The sequence below is a fragment of the Fringilla coelebs genome (genome assembly GCF_963513975.1).
Source record: "Fringilla coelebs genome assembly, chromosome: 15".
Lineage (NCBI taxonomy): Eukaryota > Metazoa > Chordata > Aves > Passeriformes > Fringillidae > Fringilla > Fringilla coelebs.
In genome coordinates, this window is record NC_140041.1 from 15,874,585 (window position 1) to 15,891,511 (window position 16,927).

General features: G+C 68.4%; 2 protein-coding genes across 3 annotated transcripts; one reads left to right on the top strand and one right to left on the bottom strand.

Annotated features, from left to right (window-relative positions):
- Nucleotides 1–248: 248 nt before the first annotated feature.
- On the top strand, nt 249–10,682 carry DBN1 (drebrin 1; the record flags this gene model as incomplete). Of its 2 annotated transcripts, XM_084215714.1 has the most annotated exons (15): nt 249–334; nt 4,483–4,538; nt 4,639–4,751; nt 4,934–5,008; nt 5,086–5,232; nt 5,388–5,465; nt 5,552–5,703; nt 5,856–5,919; nt 6,031–6,090; nt 6,246–6,360; nt 7,460–7,601; nt 8,644–8,771; nt 9,786–10,348; nt 10,427–10,529; nt 10,612–10,682. In XM_084215714.1, the coding sequence occupies 15 exons, from the start codon at nt 249–251 to the stop codon at nt 10,680–10,682; spliced, it is 1,953 nt and encodes a 650-aa protein (XP_084071840.1). The 2 variants fall into 2 exon arrangements, with proteins under 2 accessions (XP_084071840.1, XP_084071841.1); XM_084215715.1 differs by lacking the exon at nt 7,460–7,601 and having other exon boundaries at nt 8,640–8,771.
- Nucleotides 10,683–11,691: 1,009 nt separating this feature from the next.
- PRR7 (proline rich 7, synaptic) lies at nt 11,692–12,513 on the bottom strand (the record flags this gene model as incomplete). The annotated part of the gene is made up of 2 exons (XM_084215855.1): nt 11,692–12,080; nt 12,210–12,513. 2 exons carry the CDS (start codon nt 12,511–12,513, stop codon nt 11,692–11,694), a joined length of 693 nt encoding a protein of 230 aa, XP_084071981.1.
- Nucleotides 12,514–16,927: the final 4,414 nt, after the last annotated feature.

The window sequence follows — 16,927 nt, forward strand, 5'->3', positions numbered from 1 at the left end:
CGGCTCGGGGCCGGGCGGCGCGGCAGGCGGGGTGCCCTGGGGGCGCCCCGGGGGCGCGGCGGGGGCGGGGGCCGGGCGGGGGGGCGGAGGGGAGGGGAGGGGGGCCGCCGTTCGCGGCGCTAGGACCGGGCGCGGCGGCGGGCGGAGCCTCCCCGCCGCTCGCCCCTCCGCCCGGCCGCTGCGGCAGTGTCTCGGAGGCGGGCAGGCGGCCGGTCCCTCCGGTCCCCCGGCAGCATCCCGGCCCCGCCATGGCTGGCGTCGGCTTCGCGGCGCACCGCCTGGAGCTGCTCGCCTCCTACCAGGACGTGATCGGCGAGGACAGCCCCACCGACTGGTGAGCGCGCCCGCCGCCGCCGCCGCCCCTTTGTCCCCGCCGCCGCCGCCGCCGCCGCCCTTTGTGCACGGAGCCGCCCGGTAACACCGGCCGCGCCCCGAGCTGCGCCCCCCGCCGTCCCCGGGAGCCCCGGCACACAAAGGCGGGCGGGGCGGCGGGGGGTGTGCCCGGCTCGCCGCCCCCGGTGCCCGCACCTGCCCGCCGCACCGGGCCGGGGCGCGGTCCCCGCTTTGTCTGCGCCGGGCCGGCACGTGCGAGCGCCGGGACTCCCCGGCACGGCCCGGTCCGACCCCAGCCGGGCAGCGAGAGCGGGGAGCGGGGGAAATCGGGCACGGCGGGGAGGGCCCCGTGGGGCTTCCCGGTGCTGGGCCCGGCACCGGTTCCTCGCCATTGTCTGGAGCAGGAGCCGCGGGCAGGGGCGCCCGGGGAACGGGGGATGGGGAGGGGATCGGGGCCCCGCAGCCCGGCCCCACTCCTGACCGGTCCTGCTCCCGACCGGCTCCATCGGTATCCCGGCAGCGGGCGGTCCCGCTGCCCGGCGGAGCGAGGCCTGAAGCCGCGGGGACACCGAGCATCTCCCGCCGCTCCCGCTACCCTCAGATTCCCCCAAGCTCCTGGGCTGCCACATCCCTGGGGGGTCGTGGTGTGTCGGCCCGGGGTTGCCCCGCCGGGCTGGGATTGCTGTTGAGCCGGGGAGGGGAGTGGCTCTCTCCGCTGGGACCCCCGGCTTCTCGCTCTGCCCGCGCCCCGGTGCGGGGCACCCGGTGTCGAGGCCGGCTGGATCCGGGCCCGCTGCAGGGAGCATCACCCACTGCCAGCCCACCCGCATGTCCCAGTCCAGCCGGGTGCCGGGAGGCTGGCGGGGGCCATCTGCCTCGCCATCCCCTCCCTGCCCTCCAGGGTGCCTCTGGCGTGCTGGGTGGGAACGCTGCCGGCACCCTGGGGCGCATCTCGCTGGGCAGAGCCGGGGCGCTGGACCGTGCTGGGTGCATGCTGTGCATGATGCTTTTGGTGGGGGGCGGACGGAGGGGAGCTACTGTGCGCCCACCATCCAGCCAGGGGCATCCGCCGCCCCTCCGGGATACACCCACCACCCATCCGGGGACTCCCATCTCCCAGCTGGGCTGCACCCACAGCCCAGCCGGTCAGACGTCTATCTCTAACCAGGTCCCTGCTCTCAGGACTGGGCTGTCTGGGCCTGGGCAGGTCCAGGTCCCCGCCAGTCCTTGGGGGTCTCCGGAGGGCCCCACAGTCCCGCTGTCAGCCCAGGGGCGCTGTGGGCAAGCGCCGTGTGTGTTGCCGGCCAGGCGGCAGCTGTCAGCCCTGGGTACATCTCGCTTCCCGGCATCCGCTGCAAAGGAGCCGTCCCTGCCAAAGCTGCTGAGAGCAGCAGAATCGGTTCCCGGGAAGGCGAGTGCCGGTGGCGGCTCCCCCACACACACCTCCAACGCTGATCCCGGCCGGGCAGCGATCCCCTGCCATCCCCATCCGTGGGGCTGACTTTGCTCCATCGTCCCCAACCGCTCCATCGTCCCCAGCCTCTCCATCCCTTTGTCACCGGAGTGCCTGGCACTCGGTGCCTGTGGGAACAGCATCCTCTCTGCAGGGCCCGCTGCGGGGTGCGGGATGAGGGGTGATGCTGGTGGGGCTGCATCGGGCAAGGTGATGGGGACAGTTCCACGGGAGGAGAGCCCAGCCTGGCTGAGCCGGGGAGCTGCCTGGGAGGACACTGTGCCAGACCCTGGCCCTGGGCCGGTACCAGGGAATGCCACGCTCATGTCCGGACGGGATCCCTCTGTTTAGTCTGGGATTTCCCCTGCTCCAGCCCGGTCCTGGAGGGTCCGAGCATCCCCTCCCCCTGCCCGGCCCCGCGAAGGCTGCTGGGGCCCATTACTCGATCGGAAAGGAATTTGGTGCTGCTTTCTGAGCACGCCGACTCCCTGGAGCTCCCAGCCACATTGGAAACACATGTGCCGGGGCTGGGGCGGGAGGCTGGGGCGATGTGACCCCTCTCTGGTCATGGCATGGGGGGTGGGCTGCCGCAGGAGCCCCGTTCTGGCACCCGGGGGATGCTGCTCTGCCTACTCCAGTGAGCAGCGGGGCCATGCGAGGGCAGCGGGGCCGCGGTCTCTTTGGTTGGGGTGATGAGGGATCCTCAGTGGAGCCCCCCGGCTGCAGGGAGCAGCCCCCGGGCTTCACGGGGCATCTCCACCCACGGGTGACCCACATACCTGGAGCCCGGGGGTGGGAAAGGGCTGTATGTGTTGGGTGGAGGGATTAAAGCCCGTGGAAGCGAGGTAAGCAATGCATGATGCTGACAGCACGCACTGTGACACAGCTGGTCCCCACTGCCAGGGGTTGTGGTGGTGCTGTTGGGCTGTGGGTCCCTCGGGGCACCCCTGGGGGTGCTACTGGCCCCAGCACGGCTTCCCTGTCTCCTGGAATGGAAACCTCCATCCTGGCATGGAGTCAGGCTGTGCTGCTGAGCTGTGTCCACAGCAAGCCCCATCTGCCCTGGGAGCACCCCCAGGTGCAGGCAGCAGCCTTGTGCCCAGATACCACCCGGCATGGCAGGGTTCTGGGGAAGAAAAGCAGGCAGTGGGTGCCTCCAGCACCCACAGGGCTCCCCAGGCACTGATGCTGTGGCTCTGTCCTACTTCTTTTCTCCTGTCTGCTGCCAGCTGCATCCCACCCTGCCAGCTTCCAGCTCGCTGCCCTGGGCTCCCCCAAACTGCTGCCGTCCTCCCCCATTCCTGGGGGATCAGGGGCTGCATTTGCCACCCTTCCCTGTCACAGCCATCTCAGACAGCACTTTGCAGCTGTTCCAGGCCTGGAAGCTGGCGCCGGCTGGGGCGGCCGATTAGCGGGATCGGGATGTGCGGATTAAAGTCAATCTTGTTGGTGCAATTATCTGCGGCTCCCTGCCAGGGGCTGGGGGGCGGCGGGTGCGGGAGGCAGAGGGAGGCCCTCTCCCTCTTAGGCACCTGCCTGCCTTCCCCTTGCTTTTTAGGTCCATCCACGTCCCTGTTTGGGGGGTGGCTCTGCCCACAGGGACCCTCAATTCCCGTTCCCCAGGCTGTGGATTGAAGCTTCAGGCTTGAGTGAGGACGGCTTTGCTCGGCACAGCGGGGATTTTGGGGCTCTGAGAAGCGCCGTGCAGGCAGCACCAGCTGAATACTGCTGGGCAGAGCCGCCCACCCGCGGCGGAGCGGGGCTGTGGGGGATCCAGCACGGGTGGCCCTGGCTTTCCGGGTGCAGCGCGTGACGGTGGCAGGCAGGTTTGGGTGCCTGCCAGGCCCCGCAGGTCCCCACTGCCTGCCTGCCTCCCCCGCTCCCCTCCACTAATCACCTCGTCATCGGGGCGAGCTGCATCCCAGCTGGGATGGGGGGGTTGCCATGGTGATGGAGGATGCTGGTTGCCTAGCGACATCCATCCCCTCGCCCACCCGTCCTGGACCAATTTGGCATGCGTGGTCCCCCCTCCATCGCTGGCTGTGTGCCTCTGGGGAGGTGCTGGCTGGTGGGGGTCCCCGTGGAGCCCCCAGAGGGGCTGGCCAGGGCACGGTGGGAGCGACAGGGGGTTTCCCATCAGCTGGGAATGGTTTCCAAGGAACAGTCTCCATGACGGCCCCATCACACTCTGGCGGCTCATTGATTTGCTGCTGCTGGTGCTCCGGCGTCCTCCCCCAGCCTGGTGCCTGCTGGGCTGGTGGCTCACGCAGCCGGGCACGTGAGTGGACCCGGGTCCTTACTGGGGCACAGGGTTGTCCCCAAACCTGGTCAGTAGCTGGAAGGGTCATGAGGGGACGGGGATGGGTGAGCAAGTTGCTGTGAGACTGCGTTGGCTTGCAGCACAGCAGTCAGTGGGTCCCTGTGCCCAAGTGACTATTCTGTCCTCAAGCCTGGGACCCTTCCCCACAGCTGCCACCAAGGGGTGGGAATAGGCCCTGCCCCACATCCTGTCTGCCTTGCCCGGCAGTCTGGCTCTTGGCGCTCTTGATGGACAAGAGTTGCTGTGGCTGTGTGCTGGTTTTGGGACAGACAGCCAGACCCCAGCACATACCCTGACTTCAGTGTAAGCAGGATGGGGAGGCTGGGGGCTGCCTCACTCTCCTCCTGGCTTTGGCTCACCCATGATGTCTCCCCAGGGCCCTCTACACGTACGAGGATGGCTCTGACGACCTGAAGCTGGCAGCATCAGGAGGTAAGGTCCTCTGTCCCCTCCACTGGCTCGCCTGTGGCGGTGTTTTCCCTGTCACCTGTTCCTGGTGCTGGGTGCACGTGGGCTGATGGTGCTGTGCCAGGTGGAGGTTTGCTGGAGCTTTCCGGCCACTTTGAGATTCAGAAGGTGATGTATGGCTTCTGCAGCGTCAAGGACCCCCAGGCTGTGCTCCCCAAATATGTCCTCGTCAACTGGGTGAGTCTGGGGGCCATGCTGAGGGGGGCTGTGCTGTGCCCACAGGGATATGGCTGGGTGTGAAGGAGCTGGCAGTGGCCAGGGGCTGTGGGTGCCCCACAGTCCTGCTGCCCTGCTGAGGTCAGTGGGGTGGGGGTCACCCTACTGCCCGTCTCAGCTCAGTCCCTCCCTGGCTGCCACAGGTGGGTGAGGACGTGCCGGACGCCCGCAAATGCGCCTGTGCCAGCCACGTAGCCAAGATTGCAGAGTTTTTCCAGGTGGGTGACGCTGGGGAGGGGGAAGATGTTGCCAGGGCACTGATCCTGAACCCTGATGGCTGCTTGCACCCCCCCAGGGTGTCGATGTCATTGTCAATGCCAGCAGTGTGGAGGACATTGACCCCGGGGCCATCGGGCAGCGGCTCTCCAACGGGCTGGCCCGTGTCTCCAGCCCGGTGCTGCACCGCCTGCGGCTGCGCGAGGACGAGAACGCCGAGCCCGTGGTAACGTCCCCACGGCAGTGCTGGGGATGCTGGTGGGACTGGGGCATCCTGCCCAGGGCTCCTGTGTGCCACAGCCCCTCACCCCCCGTGCCCCTTACAGTTACCCCCATCACTGATCCCAGCCCCTCCATCCCCCCACCTCTCCTCCATCCCAGGGCACCACTTACCAGAAAACCGACGCCACCGTGGAGATGAAGCGGCTCAACCGGGAGCAGTTCTGGGAACAGGCAAAGGTGGGTTACGGAGGGACACGCCAGGGAGCGGGGTGAGCTGCTGGCTGGCTGATGGGCAGCCCCTTCATCGATGCCCCCCACACCAGAAAGAGGAGGAATTGCGTAAGGAGGAAGAGCGGAAAAAGGCCCTGGATGCCCGGCTGCGGTTCGAGCAGGAGCGGATGGAGCAGGAGCGGCTGGAGCAGGAGGAGCGGGAACGGCGCTACCGGGAGCGTGAGGAGCAGATCGAGGAGCACAGGCACGGCTGGGGTCGGGTGGGATGTGGTACGGGATGGCTGTGCATGTGCTGTGAGTGGCTGGGTGGGCACATGGGTGTCCCTCGCAGGGTGGGCTTGGGGCAGGGACTGGCAGGAGCCGATGCCCAGCGCCTCTCCCGTTTCCCCGTTGCAGGAGGAAGCAGCAGAGCTTGGAGGCGGAGGAGGCCCGGCAGCGCCTGAAGGAGCAGTCCATCTTTGTGAGTGCCACGGTGGGACTGGGGCCAGGGCTGCCACTGGCATTACCCCCAGGGAAGGGCTTTCCCCAGCTGGGTGCCCGGGCTGGGAGGTGATGCTGTGTCTCTTCCCAGGGGGACCAGCAAGACGAGGACGACAGGCAGCAGTTTAGGAAATCAGAGTCAGAGGTGGAGGTGAGTGTGGTGATGGCCATGCCCGGTGCTGGTCCTCACTCCCCATCCAGCAGTCCCCACAGCTAGATGGGAATGAAGCTGTGGGATGCATGGAGGGTGGTCCCACAGCCCCACGCCCCCGGGGCAGTGGGGCTTAGCTTTCCCTGTCCCCACAGGAGGCTGCTGCCATCATCGCTCAGCGGCCTGACAACCCCCGGGACTTCTTCAAGCAGCAGGAGCGGGTGGCATCGGGCAGCAGCGATGCTATCTCTCCAGGCAGCCACAGGACAGGTGAGAGGCTGTGGGGGGCTGTGGGCACAGGGGTGGGCACCAGGACACCAGGCACAGGTGAGTGCAGTGTCACAGCTCAAAGGATTGCAGTGGATATAGAAAGACCAGGGATGCAATGTGGGGAGGGGGTGCACCCTCTGCCATCACTGGCACTGTGGTTCTGGGTGCCAAGGGTATGAGGATGGCAGGGGATGTCCTGCTCTGCTGTGCCACCATCACTGCCACCATCACTGCCACTGCACCTCATGTGGCCCCTGCAGCTGGGGCAGCTTGTCAGGGGCTGGATGTCAGGTTGTCTTCAGCAAAACAGAGCTCACCCTGCTCCCTGCTGGGTGTTGTCCACTCACCTGTCATAGCACTGTGCCCACAGCCAAGCTGGAAGCGTGGTTGGTATATATGGGTGGGCAACTGGAGGTCCAGGGATGGCTTGGGAATACATCCCATGGTGGCAGCTAAAAGGGGCAGGAGAGAGTGAGGCAGATGTGGGACACTCAAGGTGCTGCCAGCTGGCAAGGAGAGTGCCATGGAGAAGCTGGGCTGCCCCACAGTCCAGTGCTGGGACTCTTTTTGTGAATCTAGGGAAGGACTGTCTGTCCTGGTGGGTGCCTCCAGCCATGGGGCCGTGTCATGGTGCTGTGCTGGGGGGCTGTGCCGTGAGCTGTGCTGGGAGGGAGCCTGTGACGTGTGTTCTTGTGTGGTGTGCCATGGGTTGTGCCATGGGCTGTGCTGTGGGGATGTGCTGTGGGGCTGTGCCTCGGGGCAGTGCTGTGGGTCGTGCTGTGGGCTGTGTGTTCTGGCCATGCCGTGGGTTGTGCCACGGATTCACGCTGTGCTGTGGCTGAGCAGATAGTTGGTCCCATGGCCGTGTCCTGGCCTCTCTCCCCACCTGGCCAGGCAGTGCTGCCTCACATCCTTCTGTCCTGCTGCCTTTCCATCCTCTTGTCCTGCCATTCTCCCACCATGCTGCCTTCTGCCCTGCTGTGCTCCCATCCCGGTGCCCTGGTGCTCCAGCCCCGCCATGACTGCGCCGAGCAGGGACTGACCCATCTCTTTGCTCTCTCTCTCTCTCTCCGTCCGTCTGTCTGTCTTTCTCTCACAGGTCGTCTGCACTGTCCTTTCATAAAGACAGCTGACAGTGGGCCACCTTCTTCCTCCTCCTCCTCCTCCTCCCCCCCACGGACCCCCTTCCCCTATATCTCCTGCCACCGCACTCCAAATCTCTCCTCTTTCTTCCCATGTAGGTAGCTGGGAGCTCCCGGGCGCAGCTCCGGGGGTCGAGCCGCGGGCCCCACAGCCCACCCACCCCACGGCACACCGGAGCGGCAGCGGAGGCAGCACGGGCACCCCCAGGGGGACGGGCACCCCCAGGGGGACGGGCACCCAGGCGGGGACCGTGCCCCTGCTGGGGCTGGCTCCATGCTGGTCCCTGTGCCCCTGGGAGGGGGGACATAGGGCAGGCAGTGCCCATGGGGCAGATGGGGACAGGGTAGAGCTGTGTCTGGGGAGGTGATGGTCCACAGTGGGATGGGATGGCATAGACTGTGCCCATGGGATAGAGAGGTTACAGGGCAGGCTCTGCCCATGGGGCAGGGTCAGGCAGTGTGGAAAATGCTGTGCCAGAATCACGTGCTGATGGGGCAGAAGGGAAAGGGACATCTCTGCTGCCCTGCACCATGCAGGTCTGTGCCTGTGGGGCAGCATTAGGCAGTGTGGAAAAGGCTGTGCCCAGGATCATGTGAGACTGTGCCAGTGGGGCAGAAGGGCATGGAACAGCTGTGCCATGGACAAGGCTGCAAGACTGTCCACAAAACAGCGTGGAATGGAAAAGGCTGTGCCCAGGAATGTGTGGGGCTGTGCCAATGGGGCAGAAAGGGCCAGGTGGTTCCAAGGGCCATGCAGGGCTGTGGCCTCACAGGCACAGCTGACAGGGCACAGAGCTGTGCCCACAAAGTCTGTGCCAGGGCACAGCTGAGTGACGTGTGGACAGAGCCAGGGTGCACCATGGCAGGTGTGGGGCTGCCTGGTCCCTTGTCCAGCAGATGGGGGGGCTGAAACTCATGGGGGTGGTGGGGACACCTGGAAGGGACATGGTGGTTGCTACACCCGTAGAAGCCTCCACCCCACCACCCGGGAGGGGATGACGTGGTGGCAGGTACACAGTGATGTGCGCTCGGCAGCGCACGGCCGGGTCGGTGTGGGGCAGCAGCAGCGCTGGGGCTCTGGTTCCCCTGCTCAGTGTGGGCAGCCCCCCCACGCCAGCCCGTCTCCCTTGTCTGCAGGCAGCCAGTCGGACGCCTTCCGCAAGGCCTCGGCAGCGGGCTGCAGCCCCTGCGAGCCCAGCCCGGCCGCCACGCCGCCGGGCGACCCGGGCACCCGCGCGCCCGCTGACCAGACGCCGGCAACGCCCAAAGGTGGGCGCAGGGCTGGCGCTGCCTCCCCCTGCCAGGGCTGCCGAGTGCATCCCCACTGCGGCCCCCTGGGCTCTGCTGCAGCCCCGCCAGCCGCGCTTGCATGGCTCGGTGCATCCGCGCTGTCCCGCCCGCATCCTTCGGCATATCCCGCCTGCCCCTGCTGTGTCCCACAGCGCATCCCTGCTGCAGCCCCCTCGGCTCTGCTGCAGCCCCCCCAGCTGCTCTTGCATGGCTCAGTGCATCCGTGCTGCCCCGTCTGCACCCCTCGGCACATCCTGCCTGCCTCTGCTGCGTCCCCAGCACATCCCCGCCGTACCTGCTGCTCCGTGCCGCTGCATCCCCGCCGTCTGCTGCATCCCCCAGTGCAGCCCCACCGTCATTGCTGTATCCCTACTGCCTCCGGTGCATTTTCCAATGCTAGTGCATCTCTGCTGCACCCCACACCATGCGTCCCCCCACCTCCAGTGCATTCCCCCTGCTCTGTACATGCCGTCCCTCCCTGCTGCACCCCCCAGTGCAGCCCTGCTGTCTCTGCTGGGTCCCCCAGTGCGATGCTGCCCAATCTGCGCCGTCCTGCCCTACGTCCTTTCCAGGGCTGCTGAGTCCCTCTGTATGTCCCCTCTGTCCCACTGCGTCCTCAGGGCACCCCAGCCAGCTCTGCTGCTGTCACCTTGTGTCCTGCTGCCTCCCCACTGGCCCCTTGGCATCCTCTGGTGCATCCCAGCTTTCCCTTCTGCCTCTTCCCAGGGCATCTCTCCCGTTCCCTCCAAGCCCTTTCTGCCTCCCTGCCACTGCCCAGGGGATCACCTTGTCCCTCCTTATGTCCCCTCACTCCCCAGTGCATGCCACAATCCCCTCCCCACCCAGCCACCCCCACCCATCCCTGCAGCACTCCCCATACTGTGCCCAGTCCAAAGGACTCCAGATCCCCCTGAGCTGCATCCCTGTCCCCGGGTGACTTCCAGCCCTGCACAAAGTTGTCTGTCCCCACTGACTCCTGTCCCCTCCTTTCAGAGTCCCCCAGCCCCAGTGCACAGGAGCCCGGGCCAGCCACGCCCGAGCAGCACTGGCCCTTCCCAGGGCCCGAGGACAAGGCCATCGAGCCCCCTGGGGACGAGCCCAGTCCCAGGCCAGTGTGGACAGCGGGGGGTGATGCCCTGGGGGACCTGGTGACCCTGGAGCCCACCGAGCCCTCCCTGCCACCCGTGGCTGACGAGCCCCAAACTGGGGAAGCCCCCAACCCTGAGAGCCTCATCGACCTGTGGCAGAGCGACGGGGTGGCTCCCCCAGCTGCCTGGCCCCTGCCTGCTGCCCCCGTCCCCGAGACACCCCCGGCCATGCTGCCTGAGGAGGGGGCCCTGCTGAGCCTGGATGAGCTGCCTGAGCCCCCTGCAACCTTCTGCGACGCGGAGCAGGAGGATGAGGATGAGGAAGAGGCAGCTGGCGAGGGGGACCCCCAGTCCCAGGATCTGGGCTGCCAGCACACGCCCCAGGAAGACACCCCAGGCCGAGAGACGCCCCCCATCACCAATGGGGAGATGGCCCCCAAGGATGGGACACCGGGTCGTGGGGAGCAGGTGAGCATCACTTGTGGGGAGAGGTCAGGGGGTGATGGGGGGCTGGGGGGGTCCTGACAACCTGCCCCCACCCCCCAGGCCAGCGAGGGCTACTTCAGCCAGTCCCAGGAGGAGGAGGTGCCTCCCACCGAGGAGCTGTCGGCCAAAGCCCCCCAGCCTGTCTTCTACAACAAGCCCCCAGGTGAGTGAGGACAGTGAGGAGGGGGCTTCTGGCCCTCAGTGGGGCACCCCAAGCCATCCTGACCCCCCTCCCTGTCCTCCAGAGATCGACATCACGTGCTGGGACGCAGACCCTCTGCCCGAGGAAGAGGAGAGCTTTGGGGGGGCCCTGTAAGCCCGGGCCCCGCTGCCGGCACAGGCAGCCCGCCCCGGCCGGCGCGGGGCAGAGGGGGCTGCAGCCGGGGGCCGGGCCCCCCTCACCCCTCGGGGGCCCCGCAGGATGAGGCCTCCAGGTGGCGGCCACCCCGCTGCAGCCCCGCCCCGGGGCACCTTTTACAGCCCCCCCTCCTCCTCCTCTCTTTTTTAAGTTGTCGGTAGGAGCCGTGTCAGCCCCCCAGCCCTCCCTTAGCAGCCCCCCCCATACCCCAGCGCCCCTTTGGGGGGGACGACACACGCTCGCATCCCCTGCCCGGCTGTGGGACAGGGTCCTCGTTCTCTTTGTGCCCCCCCGGGAGCCCCCCAGTACTTTGCACGAGTTCAAAGGAAAAAAAAAAAAGAAGAAATAATAATAATAATAATAATAAATGAATATGGCAATAAAGTGACCCGACCGAGGCAAGGCTGCGGCCAGCGGCGTCCCCCCCCCAAACCCCAGCAGGGAGCTGATGTGGGGGCTTTTACCCCTTCCCCACTCCTTCTTTGCTGGGAGCCCTGTCCTCCCCTGCTTGGCCCCTGCTTGGCCCCTCTCCCCCCATTCCCCCCGGAAACTTTTTGGAAAGCACAAGTTCTGTACCGGCGGTGTGCTCATGTCTGTTAATAAATAAAGCGTCTCCCACGGGGGCTGCAGCCTGCTGGGGCGGCAGGGAGGGCTGGGACTGGGGGGAGCTACGGCTGCCTTGGGGAGGGGGCGGTCCCACCATGCCAGCCCGCCAGGAGGCAAACCCGAGCCACAAACTTTTATTCTCAAACTGTAACAAACAAAAAAATTAAGAAACAGAGCAGAGTCCGGGTCCCCAGCGCCCCCGGCCATGGGGGGGCCGGCGGGGGCCAGACGGGGAACCAGCCCCTTCCGCGCCGGCGGCGATGGCCCGCGCCGGGGCGGGTGTCCCTGGGGTGACACGAGCAACCGAACCCCCCCACCCCCCAGGTGCATGGCAAGGTCCGGGCGTCCCCCGCGGCCGCCGTTAGACAGCGGTAGTCCTGCCGAAGAGGGGCATGGAGACCGGGAGGTGCCAGGGTCCCGTCTCGTAGGTGTCCCTGCTGCTGAGCTCCGAGTCCGTCCAGCTGGGAAACATGCGTGGGGAGCACTCCTGCTGCAGGTAGAGGTCCGGGCAGGCAGGGCCGGGGCTGGCTGAGCGGGGCAGGTGCAGCGCTGAACCGTAGCCGGCGTCCAGGAAAAGGGGTTTGTAGCTGGGAGGCTGCTCCTGCTTCTCCAGCCGCTCATGGCTCAGGAAAGGGGCGTTGATTTTGCGGTAGAGCCCCCGCGTGTCCATCAGCACCTCGCTGTATGGCGGGGGGGGCTCCGCCATCAGCAGCGCCTCCTCATAGCACGGCGGCTTTGACAGGTCTGACTCTGCAAGGCAAAGCCCCCCCCGGACCCCTGCTGCCGTCAGCGCTGCGCCCCGGCTCTCGCGTCGTATCCCCCCCAAAACAGGGGGAGGCACGTGCTCCGGGGATGCGAGAGCCCCTCCCTGCTCCTTACCGTGCCGGCAGCTCCAGGGCCGGGGGGGTGGGATGTGGTGGGGGTGATGATGGTGATGGTGGGGCTCGAGGCGGAGGCGGTGGGGAATGGCGATGCCGGGGGGGCTGCCCCCGTAACCCTCGTAGTGCAGCGGCTCCATCTCCAGCGCGCGCAGGCTCTGCTCCCGCAGCCGCTCCTCCTGCTGCCGCTTCACCCGCCGCCGCAGGTAGCTGCAGAAGCAGCACAGCAGCACGATGAGGCCCCAGATGAGCCAGAAGCCCGCGAAGCAGGTGAGGAAGGTGTAGGTGCCCTGGGACATCACCATCTTGGCAGCCGGCCCCGGGGGGAGGCCCCCGCCTCTCCCTGCCCTCGGGATGGGGGACGGGATGCTCAGGGCGGCGGCAGGGTCAGGGAGGACCCGATGCTGTCAGGGCCGCCGAGGGCATCTCCCCGGGCCGTGCCCGGCGCCGTCTCCTCTGGCCCGCGGGCGAGCCTGCCGTCAGGGGTCCGTCCTCGCCATGGAGCTGGGGGGGGCTGGAGCGGGTGGGTCAGGCCTGGGTGCGCCGGGCGGGCGGCGGGGCGGGGGGCCGGCGGGGCGGGCGGCGGGGGGACGGGGCTGCCGGGGTCCCGCTGCCCATCGCTGGGGGGGGACCGCCGGGGTGGGGGCCCTGCAACGAGACAGACGCGAGCGTGAGCGACACGGAAACGTGGACGCCCTGTTCCCATGGTGACTCGCTCCACATGCGCCGCAGCGCCCGCAGCCAGGGGGAACCGTGCCTGGCGCCCCATGCACCCCCCGCCATCACCCCCATGGATGCAAACCTGCGCAGCCCCCCTAGAATCGCCCACGGCACTACTGGGCACCCTGGGGTGTGAAACGGATGCTGTGGTACCACAGCATCATCTGAAAATCATGGGGTGCCCAGTGGGATCCCCTTCTCCTGCCACCTGGGAGGAGAATTGCTGCTGAGCCCAGGCAGCTCATCCCTGTGCTGCCACACAGGGGGGTGACCTGGGGAGCAGGAGGGACAAGCAGAGGTGCTGGGTGCCTGCGGCACGTGGCACTTGCAGGAGCACGTGCACCGAAGCCATCACTGGCTTCGCAGCCACGGGGGATGGTGGCACCCCAACCCAGCAATGCAGGGCCAGGAGTGGTGGTGATGGGAACCATCACCTTTGCCCTTTAGGCAGGGTGACAGCTCGGTCACATCCAGCCAAGCATCAAATGTCAAGGGTGTGTGCCAGGGGCAGGTCTGCTCCTCAGTGAGCGGCGAGCAGCACCCATGGGTGCTCGCAGGCAGGCACGTAAGCACCCGTCAGGATTTTCATTATCGTGGTGTGGGAGAAAACGGGCTCGGCAGCAGGAGGAGGGTGAGCCTGGAGCAGCGGCAGCCGAGGGCTGGGTGATCACGGTGACACCATCACTCCGTCGGAGCAGGGCAAAGAGGCGCGGGGTGCTCCATCACCCTGCGGCGCAGGGCCACGCTGCCGGCAAGGGATCGCGGCAGGGCCACCGGGGCTGAGGGTGCCGGCGCGGCCGGAGGGCCGAGCCCGGCGGAAGGAAGAAACGATGGGGAAGGAAGGAGCCGGGGGCCCTGACCACGCTCGGGCGGGCAGCGGGGGCTGCTCCATCACGCAGACAAACGCGTGGGCTGAGGCAGAGCCGGGATGTGGGTCTTTAGGGAGGGGGTGCCCTGGCTGAGGCCAGCTCGGTTCGTGCAGCGCTCGCCACATCGGCTGCAACAGGCTCCGCGCCGGCAGCCTGGGCATCCCCGGGGAGGAGAGGTACCGTGCGGAAAGGGCCGTGGGTCGAGCCCCGGGATGACGGCCGGGGGAACACCGGGAAGCGGCGCAGGGCGGGCTGGCGGCGCCGCGGACCGGGGGCGTTCGCAGCTGGGGCGTGCGGGGGGAGCGGGGCTGCCGAGGACGTGCGGGCTGGGGGAGGAGCGGGGCCGGGCTGGAGACACTCACGCCGGGCGGAGAGCGGAGCGGCCGCCGAGCCGGGCCCCGCCGGTAGCCCCGGGCCGCCCCGCTGCCCCCGGCCGCGGCCTGGGCCCCGCTGCCCGCGTCGCATCCCTGCCCGCTGCCTCTGCGGAGAGGGTGACACCCCGGCGGGGAACCTCCCCGCTCCCCGTGCCGGGCGCGGCACCCCTTCCTCATCATCCTCCTCCTCCTCCTCCCCCGGGGCGCGCGCCCGCCGGGGCCGGACCGGGGATGCGCGCCCCGGTACGCGCCGCGTGCCCCGGCCGCGGCCCCCGGTGGCGACGGCCCCGCGCGCCCCCGCCCCGGCCCCGCTGCCCCCGCACCGCGCAACAGGCGGAGGCGCCGCGCCCGCTCCCTCCGCGGCTCCCGTTACCGGCGGCGGCGGCGCACGTGGCTCAGGCGGCGGGCGGCGGCTCCATAGGGCGGCGGGGGAGGGGGCCCGGTGCGCGCCCGGTGCGCGGCGCCGCCGCCGCCTCCCGGCGCTGCCTTTGTCTCCGGTGAGCGCTCCCGCGCCGCCGCCGCGCGCCGCCCCGCCCGCCCGGGCTCCCGCCCCGCCGCTCCGCCCCGCCCTCGGCTCGGGGAGGGATCCGCGGGCTCCCCGCACCCCCCGCCCCGGGACCCGCCGCCGCTCGGGGGCTACCGGCTGGGCTCCGGTATTGCCAAGGGAATCCCCCCCGCTCCGGCCCCTGGGCAGCGGCGGCGGGATGCCGGTGGCGAGAGGGCCGGGGCATCCCCGGGGGTGGCCGCGGGAGCCCCACGGGGTGGGGGCCGGGGATTCCCGGGTAGCGGCTCCCGGTCCGGGTGGGGTGAGGGCCCTGCAATGCCCGGTGGGGTGGTGCCTCAGGCTCCCACGGTCGGTAGCCCTGCACTCGCCCTGGAGGTACCCTGGGGGTGCTGCCACCCGTTTCCGCAATGCCATCCCCAGACTCCTCAAGGGGTGACAACGGCGTGCTCCCCGGGGTGACGGCCGGCACAAGGCCACAGGCAAGGCAGGGCAGCACAGCCGCTGGAAAGACCTTTAACAGCCCCTGCCACAGCCCACCTGGCCACTGCAGTGAGACACGTGGCTCTGCAGAGCAGGGGTGCCAGCCTGGCCCCCAGAACAGCGAGGGACCGAAATGGCACTGGGTGTCCTGGGGTCACCCCGCTCCCTTGGGTGCCATACCCCCAAGCAGACCCCTCGTCAGCCTGGCCTGGGCAATTGTCCCTGAGCGAGGGCTCTCGCAGCCATTGCCATCGGATGGTTGTCACAGCTCTTCTCTGCTGTAACTGAGGCCGGTGGTCGTGGCCCCCATGGGACACCACTCCGGCTCCTTCGGACTGCACCGAGCTTGGGGTCGAGTCCCCGCCGTCCCTTTGCTGCACCCTGGGGCCATGCCAGGAGCGAGGCAGAGCGGTTTTGGGGCGGAGATGTGCCAGATGCGGGTGGGTGTCGGGTGTGGGTGCCCCACGCAGGCCGTGACCCCGTCGCCGTTTCCTCCCCGTGGGCAGGGTGGCAGGCGCCCGCTGCGGCGGCACACACGGCGCATTGTTCTGCCGGGAGGCGGCCGGAAGGACCTCCTCCATGCCGGCCAGGGGATGACCTGGGCACTCCGTGCGCTGGCAGCCCACTCCCACCGCAGCTGGGCATAGCGGCTCCGGTGTCCGGCCCAGCCCGACCACCCCGCTCGCGGCAGGGCCGCAGTGGCCACGTGTCCCGCGGCCCCCTCGGCTCTGGCCCCGACTCACCTTGCTGGAACTCGCCTCCTGCGATCCGACCTCACAGCGCGGCCACGGCAGCCGGGCTCTGCCTGCTCGGTGGTTGTGGGGGTGCCCCTGCAGCACCCAGGGCGGGCAGGGGGCTGCGGCCATGCGGGGGGGCCGGGGTGGTCCCTTGAGGCATGGGGACCGTAGGGACGTGGGGCACGGTGGGGCCCACGGGCATCGTCAGGTCAGGGCAAGGGCGGGCGAAGGGAGCCAGGCCTCCGGCCCCGCCAGCGCCGGGGGCCGGGAGCTGCCTTCCCCTTCCCCTTCTCCCCACGGCAGCGGGGGGAGGCAGGCGGGGGAGCGCTCCCCGAGCCACATGGTGGGCTGGAGGAGGAGCCGTTGCCCAGGCAACAGCTGAGAGCATCCTTCACCCCTGAAAATGGTGTGCAGAGCTGCTGCCACAGCCCCACAGCACAGGGCACTTCTCAGGACCCTCACAGCTTGCCTGTGTCCGTAGGGACCAGATCCACCCACTCCAGCTCTGGACGCACACCAGCATTCTCTCACCTGCTGCTAATCCCCATCAAAGACAGGGATGGGGATGAGACATCCCCCAAATGCTGGAGCACCACTGGGCAGGTGGAAACAGGCAGAGCCACTTCCCTGCCCTGCTCAGGGCTAGCCATGGCTCTGTTCACACTCCAGCTCTGCCCCAGAGCCACCCTGAACACGTGACAGACACACAAACACGCTGGTGACCCCAGGACCTTGGTGCCAGGGTGCCATGACCCAGCCAGTGCCAGGAGGGCAGCACAAGCATCCTGCCTGCTGCGTTTGGAACAGCAATGCCCAAGCAGTCCCCATCCCCCCACCTGCCTTCCTTTCTTCCACGGCTGCAGAAAATGCCTGGATTTTACCCCAAGATGCCCCCTCTGAGTGTGAGAACTCCTCCTCGGCCCGCTCCCATGGCAACTGTTCCCTAGCTACCCAGCCGCACTTGCTATTCTCATCCCAGTGCAGCTGCGTGCGGCCCCCCCGCGCTGCGCACGAGGCTGTCGCCACTGCCGCCA